General features: G+C 40.6%; 1 protein-coding gene across 3 annotated transcripts in view; it reads left to right on the forward strand.

The window, feature by feature from the left end:
- Positions 1–3,425: 3,425 nt before the first annotated feature.
- LOC109936232 (potassium voltage-gated channel subfamily C member 2) overlaps positions 3,426–18,764 on the forward strand; it is a 145,978-nt gene continuing 130,639 nt past the window's right edge. For all 3 annotated transcript variants that reach the window (XM_020534850.2, XM_048607618.1, XM_020534848.2), the window contains exon 1: positions 3,426–3,971. In XM_020534850.2, the coding sequence (XP_020390439.1) occupies positions 3,426–3,971 (546 nt within the window). The remainder of the gene's footprint in view (positions 3,972–18,764) is intronic.

Consider the following 18,764-nt stretch of genomic DNA (forward strand, 5'->3'; position numbering starts at 1 on the left):
AAATGTGTGTAGTTCTTGTGTGCATTTAAAAGACCTTCGTAAGAAACGGGAGGTGAGAGAATGGACAGTAAATAAAATTGGATGAGTCAAGGGTTTTCTTTTTAAGAATTGAGCAGCATAGAGTCATACAGCACAGAAACAGACCCATCGATCTAACCAGTCCATGCCGACTGCAATCCCAAAATAAACTGGTCTTAACTGCCTGCACTTGGCCCACATCCCTCCTATTCATGTACGTGTCCAAAATGTCTTTTAAACGTTGTAACTGTACCTATATCCACCACTTCCTCTGGAAGTTCATTCAACACATGAACCACTCTGTTTAAAAAACATTGCCCCTCATATTTTTAAATTTTTCTCCTCTCACCTTAAAAATACACCCTCTGTGTTTTGATATCCCCCACTCTAGGTAAAAGACATCTGCCATTCACTTTATCTATACCCCTCATGATTTTATAAATCTTTATAACGAGTAGCAGTTTTGAAAAGGACAGGGCAGAATTTGAACAAAAGGGATTTATTAACAGTCCCAACAAGCAAAGGAACCAGGAGAATTCCATCCCAGAAAATAAAAATGCCGTATTGAACATTGCTGAAGAGAAAGACACATTGCTGAAGATTTTTGTCTTGGTCTCATCGAGACAAATGCGAGCATGCCAAATTTCAAATGATCTTAACTTTTACTGCAGGAGAAAATGGTGCTAATTAATTTGTGGTCAATTCTGATTGGACGAGGCATTGCCATGGCGAAAACAACAGGGTACTATTGATTTCCCATGTTTAATTCCAAGAAGGTGCAAGATTTTGACGTATTCCTTTTGTTTGCAGAGAGCAGGTTTCAGTAACTATTTGTTGCTTCTAGCCAAATTACAAGATTGACTGATAATCTTATGTTGGTTGTTCATGTAACTATTAGCACACTCAGAATGTTTAACAAGTTCAACAATTGCAGAATCACATCTAACGGTGAAGGATTCATTTTGCAAGTGCAGGCTGGCCTGTACTCTGCCTATTGTGAAGAACCTGAAACTGTCAAGTTCCTGCTTCTGATTCACTAACTGGCTTTAAGTGAAGTTAATATCAGCTCTCACCTTGCAGGCCTCTGCTCTGGTAGCCTAATGATAGTGTTCCTATCTCTGGGTCAGAAAGCCTGTGTTCAAAACATACCTGCTCACAGAAAGTAGGTGTACAAGTAGGCCATTCAACCCTTTGAGTCTGCACCACCATTCAATAAGATCATGGCTGATCATGCAACTTCAGTATCCCACTCCTGCTTTCTCTACTACTACAGTGTGTATCACTAACATCTCTCAGCAGGTTCATTAAAAGTATCTGTGACTGTCACCTGTGGCACTTCTCTGTAGTATTTTGAGTGTGACACTCTCAGATTTATGTGTCATATTTAAAAAATATTCAACAACAACTGGAACAAGTTTATCGACAACACTTCAAACAGAAAGAAAATACAACCCAGATTGCTTGCTACTTTCACTCAATGTTTGCTTGAAGGTAAATAGACTTGAGACTTAAAAGGAGGCAGCTAAACCTCAGCACCAGAGTAACAAATTGTATGTATTACATATCACAAAGTGATCCTTGCATATACAAAGGGTCCAGTTCTAGGGGAATGGTGCTGGCTGAGGTTTTGCACTTCTTTAAATCTGTGGGGGGAAAGTAATTGCCCGGTAATCATACAGAAAAGGACCCTTATTACCATGAGAGAGAAAAATTACTGAAATCAAAAACTGAAAAAAGTACAAAATGATCGACCTAGATCCAAGTCCTCCAAGACTTTGGTTGTGAACAAGGAAGGTATGAGTGGATGCTGACTTGCTGCCTTAATTTCACACTTCCCACTTGTTTGCACATTCTGTTTACATATTTAGAAACAATTCATGAGGTTTCCTATCACTGTTCCCCATGTGCTGACAAAACCGATCTTAAACTGTGTTTCGGTTCTTCAGCAAAGCAGTGAAATGTGTTGCGGGAAGTTATTAATAAATTCTGATGCGGATTGGAGAATTTCAACACAATTCATGAATCGATTTTAATGTTGACTGTCTCCTATTAAAATGTATCTTCTGGTAAAATGAATTCAGGAGGAAAAAACATAGTGTGGTTAAAATTACATTTCACAGCCCCTCTGTTTTCAGATTGGTTTCGGCTGCTGTGACTTGGCAAGAGGTTTACCAGGAGCCAGAGGCCGCTTTTTCTCCATCTGTTGAACCAAGCAGTCTCAACCTTGGCAACTATGAATGCTTGAGGAAGCAAAAGTTTAACACTATTCGTGATTGATGGTACTTGAGAATGTTACAAGGTTAGCTGCCGACATTTTCCGTAAATGTTGAGCCGCTAGTATCTACTAACTCCAAAAACCTATATACGTATACATACAATTTGTCATTCCAGCAAATATCTTCAAAGAATTCTCAGTCTAATAGCTGTTGGGGTTTATTATATATCTATGCATGAATTGGGAATTTATTTTCTGATTCACGTTGATCGACGTTGACAGATAGTAAACATCGGCGCCTTAAAACAAAACGCGTACAATGCACCGATACTGTAAAAGTCATTTATTTATTTGGTGTTGATGCATTTGAAGAAACCTTGTGAAATCTCAGTCCCGATTAAAACAGGAACGGAACGTTGCAAGGTAGCAATCACAGCCATGTCTGAAAATTGCCGGTAATGCTGTGTTTTATTGCCATTGTAAGCGTGTCTTACAACCCAGCAAGTTGTCGGTGGGGTGTGTGAGTTTTGCTTTTCGCATTTGCTCTGGAGACCACCAGGATTTAAAACGTCTTCGCTCAGTCAATACTAAACAAATATTTAACAAAAGAAAAAAAATGTCTCGTTGTCTACCTCCAACCGTGTTGTTATTCCCAGCGACTTTCAAAAGGCAGTTTGATAAATAACACAGGGAAGAGATGTTTTTAAAAAAAGCACAATCTGCACAGAAGCTGAAACGTGGTTGTCGGGAGCAGGGTGTTGTCTGGTGTGTGTGTTTTTTTTTGATGGAAGGAAAAATATGGTCACGTACTTTCTGGAAATAAGCCGATCACTTTCTCTCTCTCTCTCATACACATACACAGAGGTCGACTGTATCTCCGAGGAGGGAGAAGAGGTGACTGATCAATATTAAGCAGAACTGTCATTCCGTTTGACTTCACCTGCCCGCCTCACTGTCTGGCAAGATGCGAATGGGGAAGGCGCTAAGGGTCTAACAGCTAACATTACCATCGACTTGGTGGTTTCATAGGGAAAAAGAAACAGCCAGACAGAGACAGAGAGAGAGAGAGAAACACACACCATACGCTAACCACCGCCAACCAACACCCCCCACCCAAAAAAAAACAAATAACAACAACAAAACAATTCACAGCTTCGGGTCTTCGCTTCCGAGTCATGTCTGAGCCGGAGAGATGGGCAAGATTGACGACAACGAGCGGATAGTTCTCAACGTTGGGGGAACTCGGCACGAAACTTACAGGACCACGTTAAAGACGCTGCCCGGGACCCGGCTAGCCCTGCTCGCCGACTCGGATGGGCAGAGCCTCCCTGACTGCGATCCCCGAGTCAACCAGTACTTCTTCGACCGGCACCCGGGGGTCTTCGCCTATGTGCTCAACTACTACCGGACGGGCAAGCTGCACTGCCCGGCTGATGTGTGCGGGCCCCTCTTCGAGGAGGAGCTCGCCTTTTGGGGTATCGATGAGACCGACGTGGAGCCTTGCTGCTGGATGACTTACAGGCAGCACCGCGACGCCGAGGAAGCGCTGGACATTTTCGAGACGCCCGACTTGCTGAGCGGCGAGCCCCCGGACGCAGACGACGAGGAAGATCTCAACAGGAGACTGGGCATCGAGGAGTGCAGCCTGGGCGCTACGGGCAAGGCCAGCCGCTGGAAGAGGTGGCAGCCCAGGATTTGGGCACTCTTTGAGGATCCCTACTCATCCAGAGCCGCCAGGGTAAGAATCTGAAGGCGAGGGTTCAGTGAAAGTTTGGAGAGGAACCCACGCTTCACCTCCCCTTTTATTATCCTCAATTCATGTAATTATTGTTTTTGCTCCCCGCGTCTCCAAGAGAGGAAAGCAGCAACACCGAGCTAGAGGAAATCTAATTTAACCAAGGCCATGATTTACCCCGGATTGCGGGGTTTATTTTTTGTTTTATTCCCCGCGAGTGGAAAGTGTTACAGGTTGTCAAACATATGCATAGCTTCTAGCGTTTACCATTGCTCCTTTTATCCACAACCCTCCTCTCACCAATGGTGCAATTTGCAGCTTCAGTTTGAAGGCACTCTGCAATTTGTTTCATCATGTGGATAGTCTGATGCAGCTATGTGTGGAGCACTTTCCCTTCTACAATTGTTGGAACCAACTTGCACTCATTTAATGGCTATATTACGCATGGTACGCGTGGTCATTTTAGTTTAGAGTGATTGTAACTACTTTAGAAGCGTTTCGTAAACGGTCGTTAACAAACATTTCATTGGAATCATTGTCTTAAATCGTGTTGCCAGTTCTAAGTTTTTTTAAAAAAAAGTACAGGATCAGGAATCATAACACTTGACTACGTTAAAGGGCAACCATGCAAATTCTGAGGAAATTTCTAGATTTGCTATAGCGTGATTAATATGATCACAATATCCACAGGAGATTTCATAGGAGGCAGGTGACATGTACAGATGAATCTGCTCCTGTTAAAGTTGTTGATAAGCCTGGGTTAATTACTCCCACCCAAAAAAAAACACTTATATAGCACAAACAGAGTAGTAGTGACAACCTGTTGCAAAACGTGCAACATTTTATTAATCGATTCACATCATGGTCACGTTGGCTATGATTGTTATATAGAGGTTGGAAAGAAGAAAATTTCAGCTCCCCGCTTGGAGAAAAAGTCTATTATATCATTAAGAACTATCCATGAATGGTGAACCCAATATCTCAAAAGTTAAACTGAATAACTTTATTCCCTCCTGAAGGAGCTCTAGGCCTCTGAAGTGACATTGGCATAGCAATCCGTGACAACCGATCAACTGTACATAATGTCAGTGTGTAGGTGACTGTGAAGTAACAGTGTGGTCGCCAGTTGTTATTAGAACTTTGCTTTCAATCACTTCCCCCTGGTTTCACATTCACTGACAGTCACAGCTTCTGGGTAGGTCTTTTCCAGTTGGCATGAACCGAAATCCACCGTTGGTTTGGGGACATCTGTTGGCAATACCATTTTTCACTTAGAAAGATAATCACTGAAGAATAGTCATTCAATTCTAGCAATTATTATTCCTGAGAGAGAGGTGGGAAAATACCCCACAATCGTGTTTTTTTTTTGCGTGGAGCATTGTAAGTCGCCCCCCAAGATATGATTGGAATGTTCCTGTTTAAGGAATATGGACAATGGCATTAACATAGACAACGTTAACCAGCCTGATAGGAGGGTGATTGCGAACAGTGATAACGCTTGTATGCATGGAATATGAAATAATTTAGCTGTGAAAACATTCTGATAGTAAATGGATTGACATCTGATGATAGTGAAAGACGATACATTTGCCTTCGTTTCCAATTCAGTAATTCTCTTCAGTTCTTGCAGTAAATGAATTGCTGGCAGTTATATAATTGATGCAAAATTAGCAACGATTGGCTGAATAATCAGTCTTTAGTCAATTATTGTCATGGAAAATCATGTTTCCATTCATCATTTGTATAGTTTTCATGCGTTATATAGGAAGCTGCGTGCTGTATTAAAATGATTTGTAAAGGAGAGGAGGTTGTTGTGATTGACTGGGAGCCTGTGGACCAGCTATCGGGTGCTGTCTTTCTCTCTCTTTCTCTGCTCTTTCCTCTCGCACTCATTCTGCTTGGCTGCACAGCAGCTGTTCTGGTTGCTATAGAGACCAGTATCTCCTTTGCACTGAAATCTGGTTCTCTTGCCTTGCTTGTGCATCCCGGTGAGGCAAAAGCCGCTGAGCGATAAAGAAAAATAAACCTTTCAGTATTGTACACACACACACACACAAACACACACACACACATTTCAGTACTATTTTAGGATCTGTTCTTAATCTGTTTGTTCCATCAAACGACTGCTTTGTCGCCTTAGATGTTATCTGATGCTCACTGTATCTGCTCCTCGAAGCAACTCACCAATTAGCTTCATGTAAATTCCAATCTCATATTCTCATGCCTTCTGACTTGGCAAGTGCACCCAACTGTTTGGTGCCACCCCACTTGGCCGGCTCATTCCACAGCCATTCCCTGCACCCCCCAAAATACAGCCTGGGGGTCAATCCACTGGCAGTGATGGACATAACTGGAACTGCATTCAGCTCTAAAACCAATCGTCAAGCTGGGGGCAGCTAGGATCAGGGAATTGGGGTACTAAAAGCAAAATCCTGTGGAAGCTGGCAATCTGAAATAAACAAAAAAGAAACAGAAAATGCTTGAGAAGCTTAACAGATCTGGCAGAATTTGTGGGATAGGATCACAGTTAACATTTGTAGTCTGGGCTGGACTGGACAGTCCATGGAGGAGGGTAAATATAGGGGTGAAGAAGAATGATAGGCCTCCAATGTGTGTGGGGGGTGTGGGGCAGCTGTAAAGTGGATTGTTCCCTTACTCTTCCCCACACATTGCCCAGGACCGACCTGAGTAGTGAAAGCTGTTGGGCTCTTATTTTGAGTGGCCTCTCTTACCATGGACTAAATCCCAGTGACAATGTTTGGAGGCCCTTAAGTCACCATGAATTGACCTTTAAGCATTTCAATTGGCCCAAGGGTGGACAGGCCTCCCATTGCCTCTCCCAGCATTGGTACAATTGTGGCAGGAGCAGATGTTTGGACAAACACCCCGGCCATGGCATCCAATATTATAGCCTTCTTCACACGTTAATCCTTTCCCAGGCTGTTGTGCAGGGATTGGTATAAACTCCAGCTCCACCATTTTCTTTCACTATTTTAAAGGCATCAATTGGATCAAACCTCAATGCTTTTTAAGGGAAAAGAGGCCCAGCTGTACAGCTTTTCTGAATAAGATTTTCTTGTAGTTTCTGGTATTTTCTTTGTTTTTTTCTTTTGCAGCTTTTTTTTTATAATATGAAAATGAGAACTATGCACAGCTCTCCAGCTGCGCTTTGATACAAGTTCCAGCCAGTTACCCTACTTTTTGCCTCTATCAGATCCAGTGTTTTTCTTGCAATTTTATAGACATTTTAACCTACATTGCTATGTTTGTGGATCTCATACCTCTTTGCTTGCCTAACCAATCAGGCTGCTATTTTATAATCACAATATGACCTCCTTATACCTGCTAACAAATTGCATTGCCTCACACTTGCCTGTATTGAAATTAGTTTGCATATCACACACTCTTTCTGCTTATTAAAGTATTTCCCGATATTTCAGTTTATTCTTCTTCTGTAGTAACTATGCCTCCTAATTTGGTGTCATTTGAACATTGTAAAAATGTACTTCCAATTCCATAGTCCAAATCATTCATGTAAATTGTAGACAGTGTGGCTCCAGCACCAATTCATGAGGAATGCAGATCTTACCTTTTACCAGACTTTTTCTTTAATGTGAGGTATGTATCACTGGCAAGAACAGAATTTGTTGCCTATTCCCAAATGCTGTTGAACTGTGTGGATTGCGAGGCCACTTCTGAATGCACTTAAGAGCCAATCATGTTTTTGTGGGTCTAGAGTAATATGTAAGGTAGGACAGATCATCTTTCTGAAAGGGCATTAGTGAACCAGATTGGTTCCAGTCAGAGATTTTCATCGCTGAGATTAGCTTTATATTCCAAATTTATTAATTTAATTCAATTCTGCCAGCTGCTGTGGGACCATTTGAACCCATATCCCCAAGGCATTCATCTCTGGATTAGAAATGCAGCAACACTACCATTACACTATTATCTTCCTCCAATGTGAGCAACAAATAAGCTATTTGAAGTAGATCTGCTGCAAGCTGGGTAGATAAAATAAAAGGAACTTGGTTCTAGCCATTTGCCTGGACTGCTGCCAACATACAATTTCTCAGTTTAAGTAAATGAAACCTGAAGACGAAGTTCATGCGGCTTTAATGGGATTTATGTAACAGAAGAAAAAATGGAAAAGAAATAGAATAATGTTCAGTAAATTATCCACTGTATAAATATATGTATTTCTATATCCTATTTTGTACCATCTTCTTTTTATTATTATATTTGCAAACACAAGTTTTCAATCTGTCTTCAGTTTTGGTTCTCATTAATTTATTTCATTGTTTAACTCAGAGCTCTTTTACATTCTGGTAGGATTTGCTGTACAAGACTATAGCTTTTGATGTAAAGGTGCAGTTGTTTAAAAAAGTGTCAGCGCTCCCATGAGAATCATGTATGAGTTTAACAGCTGCAATTTTATTTCACTTAAATGTAAATAAGTGAAAAGGAAACTAAATTTTTTGTGAATAACTAATTATTAAGATTGCTACGGTAGTTGCAACTGGACAGTTGATAAAGCAAACCATTGTTGGTACAGTGGTCAATGACCAAATTTTAACCAATTGTTAATAACCATGTCAGTTATAAAAAAAAATTGCATAATATGAACCAATTTTAAAGGAGAATTAAGATAAAGGCTGAATGAGTTAGCTTTGGTGTTGATGAGCATGATAGTATTCTTAAACTATTGCTGCTATATCCCAAAATTCAGCAATCTAAGAACCATCTGTGGAAAAGGAAAACACTAATTACATTTTCACATCTATTCAACAGCATGGAAAGGTAGGTCAGTTAAAGGCCATTTAAACAAGTTGCAGCCTTTCTGCTTCAAATTATTTCTTGGTAATCTTTTCATATTCTAATGTTATTGTTTTTTAAATGACAATATATATTACACAGTGCTATCAGCTCCACAAGAACAGATGGTGCTGTGAATAAAAACTGTCACAGTAATGCCATTAAAATCACTATAATCCATAGAGTTTCCAGTTAAAATTAAAATAGCATCTAGTCTTTGACAACTTAGTTATTTGTTTAACATGCATACAGAATGAGATGCCAAGAAATATGATCTGTATCATAGTTGAGCCTCTGACAATGACTCACTTGCTGCTTTAGTGCTTGTGAATGAACAAGTAAGGAAACTTATGGGGTGAATAAGAGCGACCTGTAACTCGTCATTAAATAGCCTGTATAAGCACATCAACATAGTGTTGACTGCATTGGTGGCAGGAGAGGGGTGTGCAGCTGGATGAGATAGGATGCTGGAACACTGTTCTTGTACATCTGGGATCGAGACTTCAATCCAGCTTGATTGATAGAATGGAAGTCTTCCTAATCTGCTGGGTGCAAGAATCCTACATGAATTTGATTTGGGCAGCTTGACCCTTCTTGGTACTGAGTGTGGATCCACAGTGCAACATTGTCCAAACACTGCGCCAAATAGAAATTATGAAGTGGATAGACAGCTGCAATGGAGAAAGCAGCATTACCTATTGGTCAGCCAAGTGTATCTCTGTACTATTTAACAGATGCAGAGCAAGAAAGGTTTTAATTGTATCGAACTTCTGCAATTATTATGTTGAAAATGTTTGATGCTGTTTGAACATGTAAAAAGAAAGAAAATAGCCCATTTTTCACCACCTTAATATGGAGAACTAAAATGAAAAGAAAGTAAACATAGCATAAACTTTCATAGTGTTTGGTTTGGTTATGTCACCTCAGTGTTTAATAATAACTTGCTGTGAAGATTTTAGAATTGAATTTGCCTCAGTCATTGATCATTTTCTGTGATATTAAGAATAGGCACAAAAGAGTAAAGAGGAAAGTAACCAGAAGAAATATATAATTTGATCATGCAAGTTTTATACTTACTTTTTCATTCCAGAGTCAAGCTGTAATTCATGCCATTCAGGTCCACACAAGTTTGAAATTGATACTTAGTTTGGTGTGTAAACGATTAAACATGCATAATTACAGTTTAACTATTTATACGATGGCCTAATGTTTCTTGACAGTTTAATTCCCCAAAGAAGAAGAAAATGGCTAATTTTGTTGTGATGAATTAAGAAGTAGTAGAATATTCTGTGTGAGCAATGAGACGTTTTGGTGTCCGGTGTTCATGATAACACTTGCCACTAGATTTTCAAAGAAGGAAGGAAACAAACCCAGAAAGGAAATGTTCTTGAGGTATGAGTTTCACTCAAAATTTCCTTTAATGATAAACCACTGCAACTGGGAACTAAGTGTGGTGTAGTTTCATGGGACAACTGATTTGCAATCCAGGAAAACAAATGGATTGAAAAACTTATCTCTTTGCTAACTCAAATGATCCTTCATGAAATAATTTACTTATCTAAATTTAAGACTAGGTCTAATGGATGTTTATTCACAAAAGTACATTCATACTTGCAATTAATTATAAATATCATTCAACTGTGATTTGGTAATTGGAAGATAGGCAATCTGCAACCACATGTTGTAATGAGCCGAAGTAGATGTCATAAAGCATACAAAATATTCTTTGGGGCAAAGGGGACAGACAGAGGTGAGTTTAAGAGGAGCAACCTGCAAAAGGTTAATGCATGGTTGGAGGAATGGTGCAGAAGAACAAGTTTTAGATGTCTGCGTATTGGGACAATTCTGTGTAAGAGTCTTATGCAAGGTAAACGAATAGGGTTGGGACCAATTTTTTGTGATGAGGATAAGTAATATTGTGGGGAAGAGCTGAAAATAATTTAACAGACAGATGAACATCAGGAAGAAGCCACAGGGAGCAGAAACAATGTTTACAGAGACTTGGATGCAAATAGTTTTGGAATAAAACTTAGTAGAAAGTGATCAAATAATGGAGAAATGTAAAACAGCTTAAGGTGTGTATGAAGGACACATACTTAAATGCACATTTGCAATTGCAGACCGTGCTAAGCTACACTGGTGAGCTGTAGTTACAATTTACCAAATGGAACTGTGATATAGTGGTAATGATCTGGTTCAAACAAGAGCAAAAATAGGAAATTAATATTCCTACAAGCACGTGAAAATGATGGGTGGGAGAAACGAGCTGATCCAACAAGCTTACAACATACTCAAGACACCTAGAGGATTATGCATGAACCCTCCAAACCCCTCACAGGAATGTAATCTCCTGGGAGAGACAAACAAATTCTGAAAAACATAAGGACAATAAAGGGAAAAAAAAATCAAGCTGGTAAGCTCTTCTCCTATCCTGGTGACAGGTTGCCTTGACTATGTGGACATTAGCTTTAAATCCATTTATCTTTTATACCATAGTTAGTATCTCTACCCTAACTAAGAACTGGCCCAACTGTATCATGAATGCTTGCAGAGTCAGCATGCCTTGTACAAACTGGCAATACATTCCAGAGGCTCACTACTCTCTGAAAACAGTCTGTTCCTACTCCTGCATAGTTTAAACATATGTCCCCATTTTGTCAACCTGAAATAATTTATCATGAGGTGTGCAAGCCTGCCATTTAATTTTTTTTGTATCTGTCTCTTTGATCTTCTTCAAATGTTAACTTACCTGTCTAAGTCGATCTGAATAAGTAAGGCACTTGAAGAGATAGAGCTCTTGTGGTGCAATTGTAATACCCTTGCTAGAATGTCCGGGCTCAAGTCCTACATATGCTGAAATGTGTCATGACACACCTTAACAGGTTGCTTTAAAGTGCTTACATTTGAATGTATAATGCAGAGGCAGTCCCTTTGATCCAACTACGCCAGTGTTTGTATTCTTTAAATGTAAAACATGGGGTGTTGTGGTGCTGTGGTGATGACCCTACCTTTGGGCCAGACCAGCTGGGTTCAATTCCTGCTTGCTCCAGAGGTGAGTCACAACATGTTTGAACAGGTCAGTTTCAAAAGATTTCAGTCTTACAGGTCTCTTTTGAGCTTTTCCAACAGCTGCTACATCACTCACCATGTAAGGGAACCAAAACTGAATGCAGTATTCCACATGTGGTCCAACTAATGAGCTGACTAAAGACAGTATGGTGGCCTTTGAATTGGACTGAATGGTTATAATCATACAATCTAATCTTCACAGGAGATCAGGAAGGACAAAAGGAGACATAAAAGCCTTGATTAAAGAAACGGTTACTGTCAAAAATGAATGATGTGCCAGTGGGTTCAAAATCTGAATATATTTGCACAAGGTCAAGGGACGTAAGAGGTACTGTTACATTGCTGGGTACAGAGAACACTACAGGTCATCAAATAGTGGGAAGGAGAAAGATGAGAAAGCAATACAGCAGTGATGAAAGCAATTTTTAAATTATCTCTTGGAGACTGGGCAAAAGACACTGCAAGGTGAATGAGGAGCAAAAATGCAGGGGGAAATGGTAGGGCCGTGGTATTGGTATTAGCATTCCAGAGGTAGAGGTAATTGTCTGGAGACACAGATTTAAATCCCACCATCGCAGCTGGTGGAATTTGAACTGAAATTATATATTGGGAGTTAAAAGCTTCTTTCAGTAATGGAAACTATCATCAATCGTTTACAAATCCACCTGGTTTATTAATGTCCTTCAGGGAGAGAAATCTACCCAGTCTTGCCTACGTGTGACTCCAGACCCACAGTAATGTGCTTGACTTTTAAATGTCATCTGAAATAGCCCAGCAAGCCATTCAGTTCAAAGGCAGTTAGGGATGGACAACAAATGCTGGCCTTGTCAGTGATGCTCACATCCCATGAAAGAAGACTAAATGTGTGCAACAGAATGTTTTTGATCACAGCTTTGAATGAGGAAGGAAGCAATGTCTAATATCTGGATCTGAGAAATGCAGTGGACCAAGTGGACAAGTTTGTTTCAGTGGGAAGCAGCGATCATAAATATCAATATGTTTAAAGTTAATTTTAAGGAAGGGACATGGGCAGCAGAATGGCACAGTTGTTAACATTGTTGCCTGACAGCACCAGGCTGGGTTCGATTCCAGCCTTGGGTGACTGTGTAGAATTTTCATGTTCTTCCCATGTCTGTGTGGGTTTCCTCTGGGTGCTCCAGTTTCCACCCACAGTCCAAAGATGTACAGCATAGGTGGATTGGCCATGCTAAATTGTCCCGTAGTATCCAGAGATGCACAGGTTAGCTGGGTTAGCCATGGTTAAACGCCTCATGCCGGGTTACGGGGATGGGGTGGGTCTGGGTGGTATGCTGTTCAGAGAGTGCATGCAGACCTGATGGGGTGAATGGCCTCTTTGTGCACTGTGGGGATTCTTTGATTCTAGGAAATGATCAGATGTGAATAGATTAAAGTGCAAGAAGTCTAGCTTTGGTGATTTGTGAAAGGATTGGACCCTGGCAGATTAGGAGCAAGAAGATTGGCAGGTAAAACAGTAAATAACCCTTAAAGAGGATGCAGTTTGAGTACTATTAGTTGACCTTAATAATAGACAATCTCTTGCTTTGCCTCCTCCTTGTTCAGTTGGTAAATTGAAGCACAGGCTGTGGTTTGGCACTGATAAACACAGATGTAGGAAGTTCGCATACAAAAGTAGAAGGAATAAAAGGCTGAGATAACAAGGTGTAGAGCTGAATGAACACAGCAGGCCTAGCAGCATCAGAGGAGCAGGAAAGCTGATGTTTTGGGTCGAGACCCTTCTTCAGAAAAAAATCAGGAATAAAAGGCTTGCATTTTTGTAGTGCTTTTCATGCCCTCAGATCATCCCAATCACTTCACACTCAACAGATTACTTTTGAAAGGTATCTAGTATTTTGAGGGCAAGCACAGCTGCCAATGGTACAGAGCAAGGACTTTAAATCTTTTAATGATGTTGGTGGAGGGATAATTCTTGGCTCAGGCCCCTTGAAGATTTGGTGACTCTTTTGTGAATAATTGCCATGGGATTTTTTTCCATCCACCCAAACAGAGAGAATAGAGACCTCAGTATCGCATCCCAACCTCATGGTGCCATCTCCAGCAATGTAACAGTTAGTAACCTAATGAACTGCCAAATTAAATTAGGTGCTCAAATTCTAGAACCGGCAAATATAAAATATTTAAATAGCATTGAATTAGGATGTTAAATACGGATGAAAACCAATTTTCCAGTCAGTGGCCTGAATTCTAACACACCCTACGTTGAGAGGATAAACATGGACACACATGTTTTTTGTCAGGATAATATCAGCTCAGCTTCTAATGACATAGGTCCATAAACATTCCCCGAGAGAAGTGATGGGACAGCAACTGTAGAAAATTGAATAATTATTAATGTCTGTGTCCATTTATGATATAATGCTCAGTAAGTGGATATGGGCAGTGCAACCTATTGTTTGTATTACCTCAGAGTTGGAACAAAAGCTGAGCGGTGTCAGTGTAGCTTTTCTGTGATGCTTACTTAACTGCGCACAACCTTTCTGCCAACATTGGATTATATTTGTTACAAAGGGTTGGAATTAGTTGTAAACAGGGAAGGGATAGGTTGTGAGCAATGTAACTTTTTTAAATCAGATTTTAAAATATATACTGTTTTCTTTACATCCCAGAAATGTGGGAATCAGTGGGCAAGGCCAACATTCATTGTCCATTCCTAGTAATCCTCACAGAAGCTTCTGGTGGACCTTCCCCTTGCACTGTTGAAAGCTGTGTGGTGCAGCAGCTCCTGCAGTGCTGTTAGGTAGGGGACCTGAACTTTGATGCAGTGACAATGAGGAAGAAATGATATATGTTCAAGTTAGGGTGGTGTGTGGTTTGGAGAAATGGTTCAGTTCACCAGTTCACAGGATCTTCTAAGTGGTGAAGATCACAGTTTTAGAAGCTGCTGCTGGAAAACCCCTATAAACACACTGCAATTACATTATGTGACAGCTGAGTGAGTGGATATTTAAGTTAGCGAATGATATGGCAGTCAAATGAACTGCTTCATTCTGGATAGTGTCAAGCATGATGAGTATTGCTGGAACTACACTCACCCAGCAAGGTACTGAATATTCCATTTCATTCCTGAATTTTGGTTTGTGATTGATGGTGAGACTATGGACTGTCAGGAGGTAAGCTACTTGCTGCAGAAATTACAGCTTCTGACCTGCTTAGCTTCCACAGTATTTATTGAATGGGCAATAAATGTTTGCATTTACTCAATATAAATCAGTCCAAGCCTGGATAATCATAAGGTCCACATTCCAGTAAATTAATCCATTACCTGAGAAATTGTGAATGGAGTTGAACAGTGTGCAGTCATTAACAAATAGTGTTATATACAATGGAGGATGGCCAAGGTTGCTGGAGCTTGAGGATACTATCCTAATGGACATAAGAGATTATTTTGTAAGATTAAAATGCATAGGAATTGGGGGAAGTGTATTGATATGGATAGGAAACTGGTTGGCAGAGAGGAAACAAAGAGTAGGAATTATTGGCTCCTTTTCATATTGGCAGGCAGTAACTAGTGGGAGCCACAGTGATCAGTGCTGGGACCCCAGCTATTCACAACATGTATTAACGATTTGGATGAGGGAACAAAATGTAACATTTCAAAGTTTGCAGATGATTCCAAGTTAGGTGGGAGGGTGAACTGTGATGAGGATGAAGAGATCCTTCAGCTTGATCTGGATAAGTTGGGTGAGTGGGCAAATCAATGGCAGATGCAGTATAATTTGGATAAATGTGAGGTTATGTAACTTTGGAAGTAAAAATAAACAAGAAGGCAGATTACTACCTGAATGGCTGTAAATTGGGAGAGGGGAGTGTGCAGTGGGACCTGGGTATCCTTGTGCACCAGTCTCTGAAGGTAAGCGTGCAGGTGCAGCAGGCGGTAAACGAAGCAAATGGTATGTTAATCTTCATTGCAAGAGGCTTCGAGTACAGGAGCAGGGATGTGTTGTTGCAGTTATACAGCGCCTTGATGAGGGCACATCTGGAATACTGTGTGCAGTTTTGGCCTCCTTTTCTAAGGAAGGATGCTCTTGCTCTCGAGAGAGTGCAGTGAAGGTTTACCAGGCCGATTCTGGGAATGGCGGGACTGACCTGTGAGAAGAGATTGACTAGGTTGGGATTGGTTTCACTGGAGTTCGGATGAATGAGGGGGATCTCATAGACACTTATAAAATTTTAACAGGACTAGACAGGGTAGATGCAGGGAGGATGTTCCCGATCGTGGGTGCGTCTAGAACCAGAGATCACAGTATGGGCATTCAGGGTAGAGGATTTAGGATGGAGATAAGGAGACATTTCTTCACCCAAAGAGTGGTGACCCTATGGAATTCATTACCACAGGAAGTAGTTGATGCCAAAACATTGAATGTATTCAAGAGGTGACTAGATATAGCACTTGGGGTGAATGAGATCAAAGGTTATGGGGAGAAAGCAGGATTGGGCTATTGAGTTGCACAATCAGCCATGATCATTTAGAATGGCAGAGCAGGCTCAAAGACCTGAATGGCCTCTTCCTGCTCCTATCTTCTATCTGCAGCGATGTTGTCGGGCTCAGATGATTGGTCTCCAACAAATATAGCCTTTTTTTATGTTCAGTATGTAGTCCAGCAGATCTTTTTCTCTTCATGTCTATGCATATCAGTGTTGTGAGAGCTCTTTAGTGTCATCCTGAGTCCTATACTGTCTTTATGTCACTTCACCTCTGGAATCCTGTGTATGTCTCCATTGCAATGGCGCCTTGACCTGTGCTCTCCAAGTAGAACCCAAACTGAGGACCGATGAACAGGTATTGGTTAGTAAATTCAACTCAACAGCATCATTGAGCATCTTTCCATCAGTTTGCTGATTATTGGAAACAAACTGGGATAAATTTATCCAAAATATTATGATCAAAATATTGTCTTTTTGTTGACTTTGCCTCACTTGCTATTTGAACAGGCATGATTTAGTCAGCACATGAAACTCTTTGTTCAACTAGGTGAGATAGAGATGGTTGTGATAATTCTGTTCTGAGGAAAGGTCACTGGACCCGAAACGTTAAATCTGATTTCTCTTCAAAGCTGCTGCCAGACCTGCTGAGCTATTCCAGAAATTTCTGTTTTTGTTTCTGATTTACAGCACCGGCAGTTCTTTTGGGTTTTATAATGGATGTAATGATGTCAGTTAAGGCCTGATATTTTAATTCTGACTAGTGTCACTTTTGCCAGGGAATTTGGTGTGAAGGGGCTGTGGGTCCAGCAGAAGGCCAAGAAGACTCATAATTTTTATTTTTTAAAGATTATCTTATGGACTAGCTGTCGTGCTCCAGTTAAGACAACCTGGACTTTTCCTGTCTTGGGTTTCCCTTTTCTCTTCCTCTCCTCTGTCCTGCCTTCTTTAACCAATTGACTTGATTGCTATGATTCATTTCCATGGGTCCACAGTTGCTACCTCCCCAGTCCCATCTTACTCCAAGATAAACTTCCCACCGTGTATTCCTGCCACCTTTGTGACCAGCTGTTTCCATCTCCATAATGTCATGGCTGGCTCAGGTTTACCTGCTTTTGAAATCCTCATCTGTTGTTACCTCTAGACTTGGACTATTGCACGTATTCATAGGTCCAAATTAGGAGCAGAGGCAGGCCCTTCAGCCTGCTGTTCAATTCAATAAGATCATGGTTGATCTGATATTCCACTTTCCATCTCTACCCCCAATAACTTTCAATCTTTTGATTATTAACAATCAATGTACCTCTGCCTCCTGGATAGTCTGCCACATTCGTCTATTTGTAAACTTGAGATTACTTAAAATTCTGTTACCTGTGTTTTGATTGGCACTATCATCTCAATCACCATCACCCCTGGGTCTTCTTTCACTCCTCATTAAGCAGTTGGCTTGATTTTACCACCAGGGCCTCTTCCCTTTAAATACAGATATTCTGCTCCAGGTCCTCAATGCTCCACTTGTTTTGGTCTCCTGACATCCCAATTTTAATTGTTCCATCATTGATTCCAAACTCTGGAATTCTCTCCCGAAACTTCTCTTTCTTTCCTACCCATTCCTTCTTCAAGATATTGCTCCTTGACCCAATTTTTTGACCATTTGCTCTAATGTTACTTATGTGATTTGTTAAAGTTGTATTTCATAACCCACCTATAAAGCGTCCATCTTAATTGGGATGTTTTACTACATTAAATACGGCATATAATACAAGATATTGCTGTTGTTGATGCCAGGTTCAGGGAACATGCTGGGCCTGATGTTTCGGAATGACACTGAGAGTTAAAATGGACAAGGCTTCAGGATGGGGAGTTGAATGACCTGTGTCTCATGTTGGTGAACTGGAAGCTTGGTGACCTCATTCCAAGCCCAGTTTCTGTTGCTTTCTCTCAGTAAATGAGAGCTTATTGCTGTTGTGAGAGAGAATTTTAACACAATGAAGTTATATGAATTCTGAATTGTTAATGTTTATTGTTCTGAATCAGATCAAAATTGTCAGCAGATTTGCCTGCTGCGATTGTGTTTTTAAATCTTCCCTCAGTGACAGTTTTCTTAGCTACCATTTTGTGAGGGTGAATATCTACATGTTCTCGTGTGTTAAATCGCCACTTTCCCAGAAAAGCTCTCTGCTTATGTCACGCATGAATGTTTCTCAATCTTGAAGTTTTGGGTAAAATGACTGTTTTCAGAGGAGCGATTTAGTGACTACTAATGTTGTAGAGGCAAAGAATGTTTTGTGTTTTCCTCTGCTGACATGAAAGAGTGTGGCAGAATCCGAAAATACAGCTAGGAGACAGTAAAATGTCATGTGGACTGCGTAATGTGTGAGAACAACACACACCCCTTGCTTCATTACCTTTAAATAGAATAAAGGGTAGAAACAGTGACTAGAGATGACA

Source organism: Rhincodon typus, chromosome 18 (assembly GCF_021869965.1).
Source record: "Rhincodon typus isolate 14 chromosome 18, sRhiTyp1.1, whole genome shotgun sequence".
Classification (NCBI taxonomy): domain Eukaryota; kingdom Metazoa; phylum Chordata; class Chondrichthyes; order Orectolobiformes; family Rhincodontidae; genus Rhincodon; species Rhincodon typus.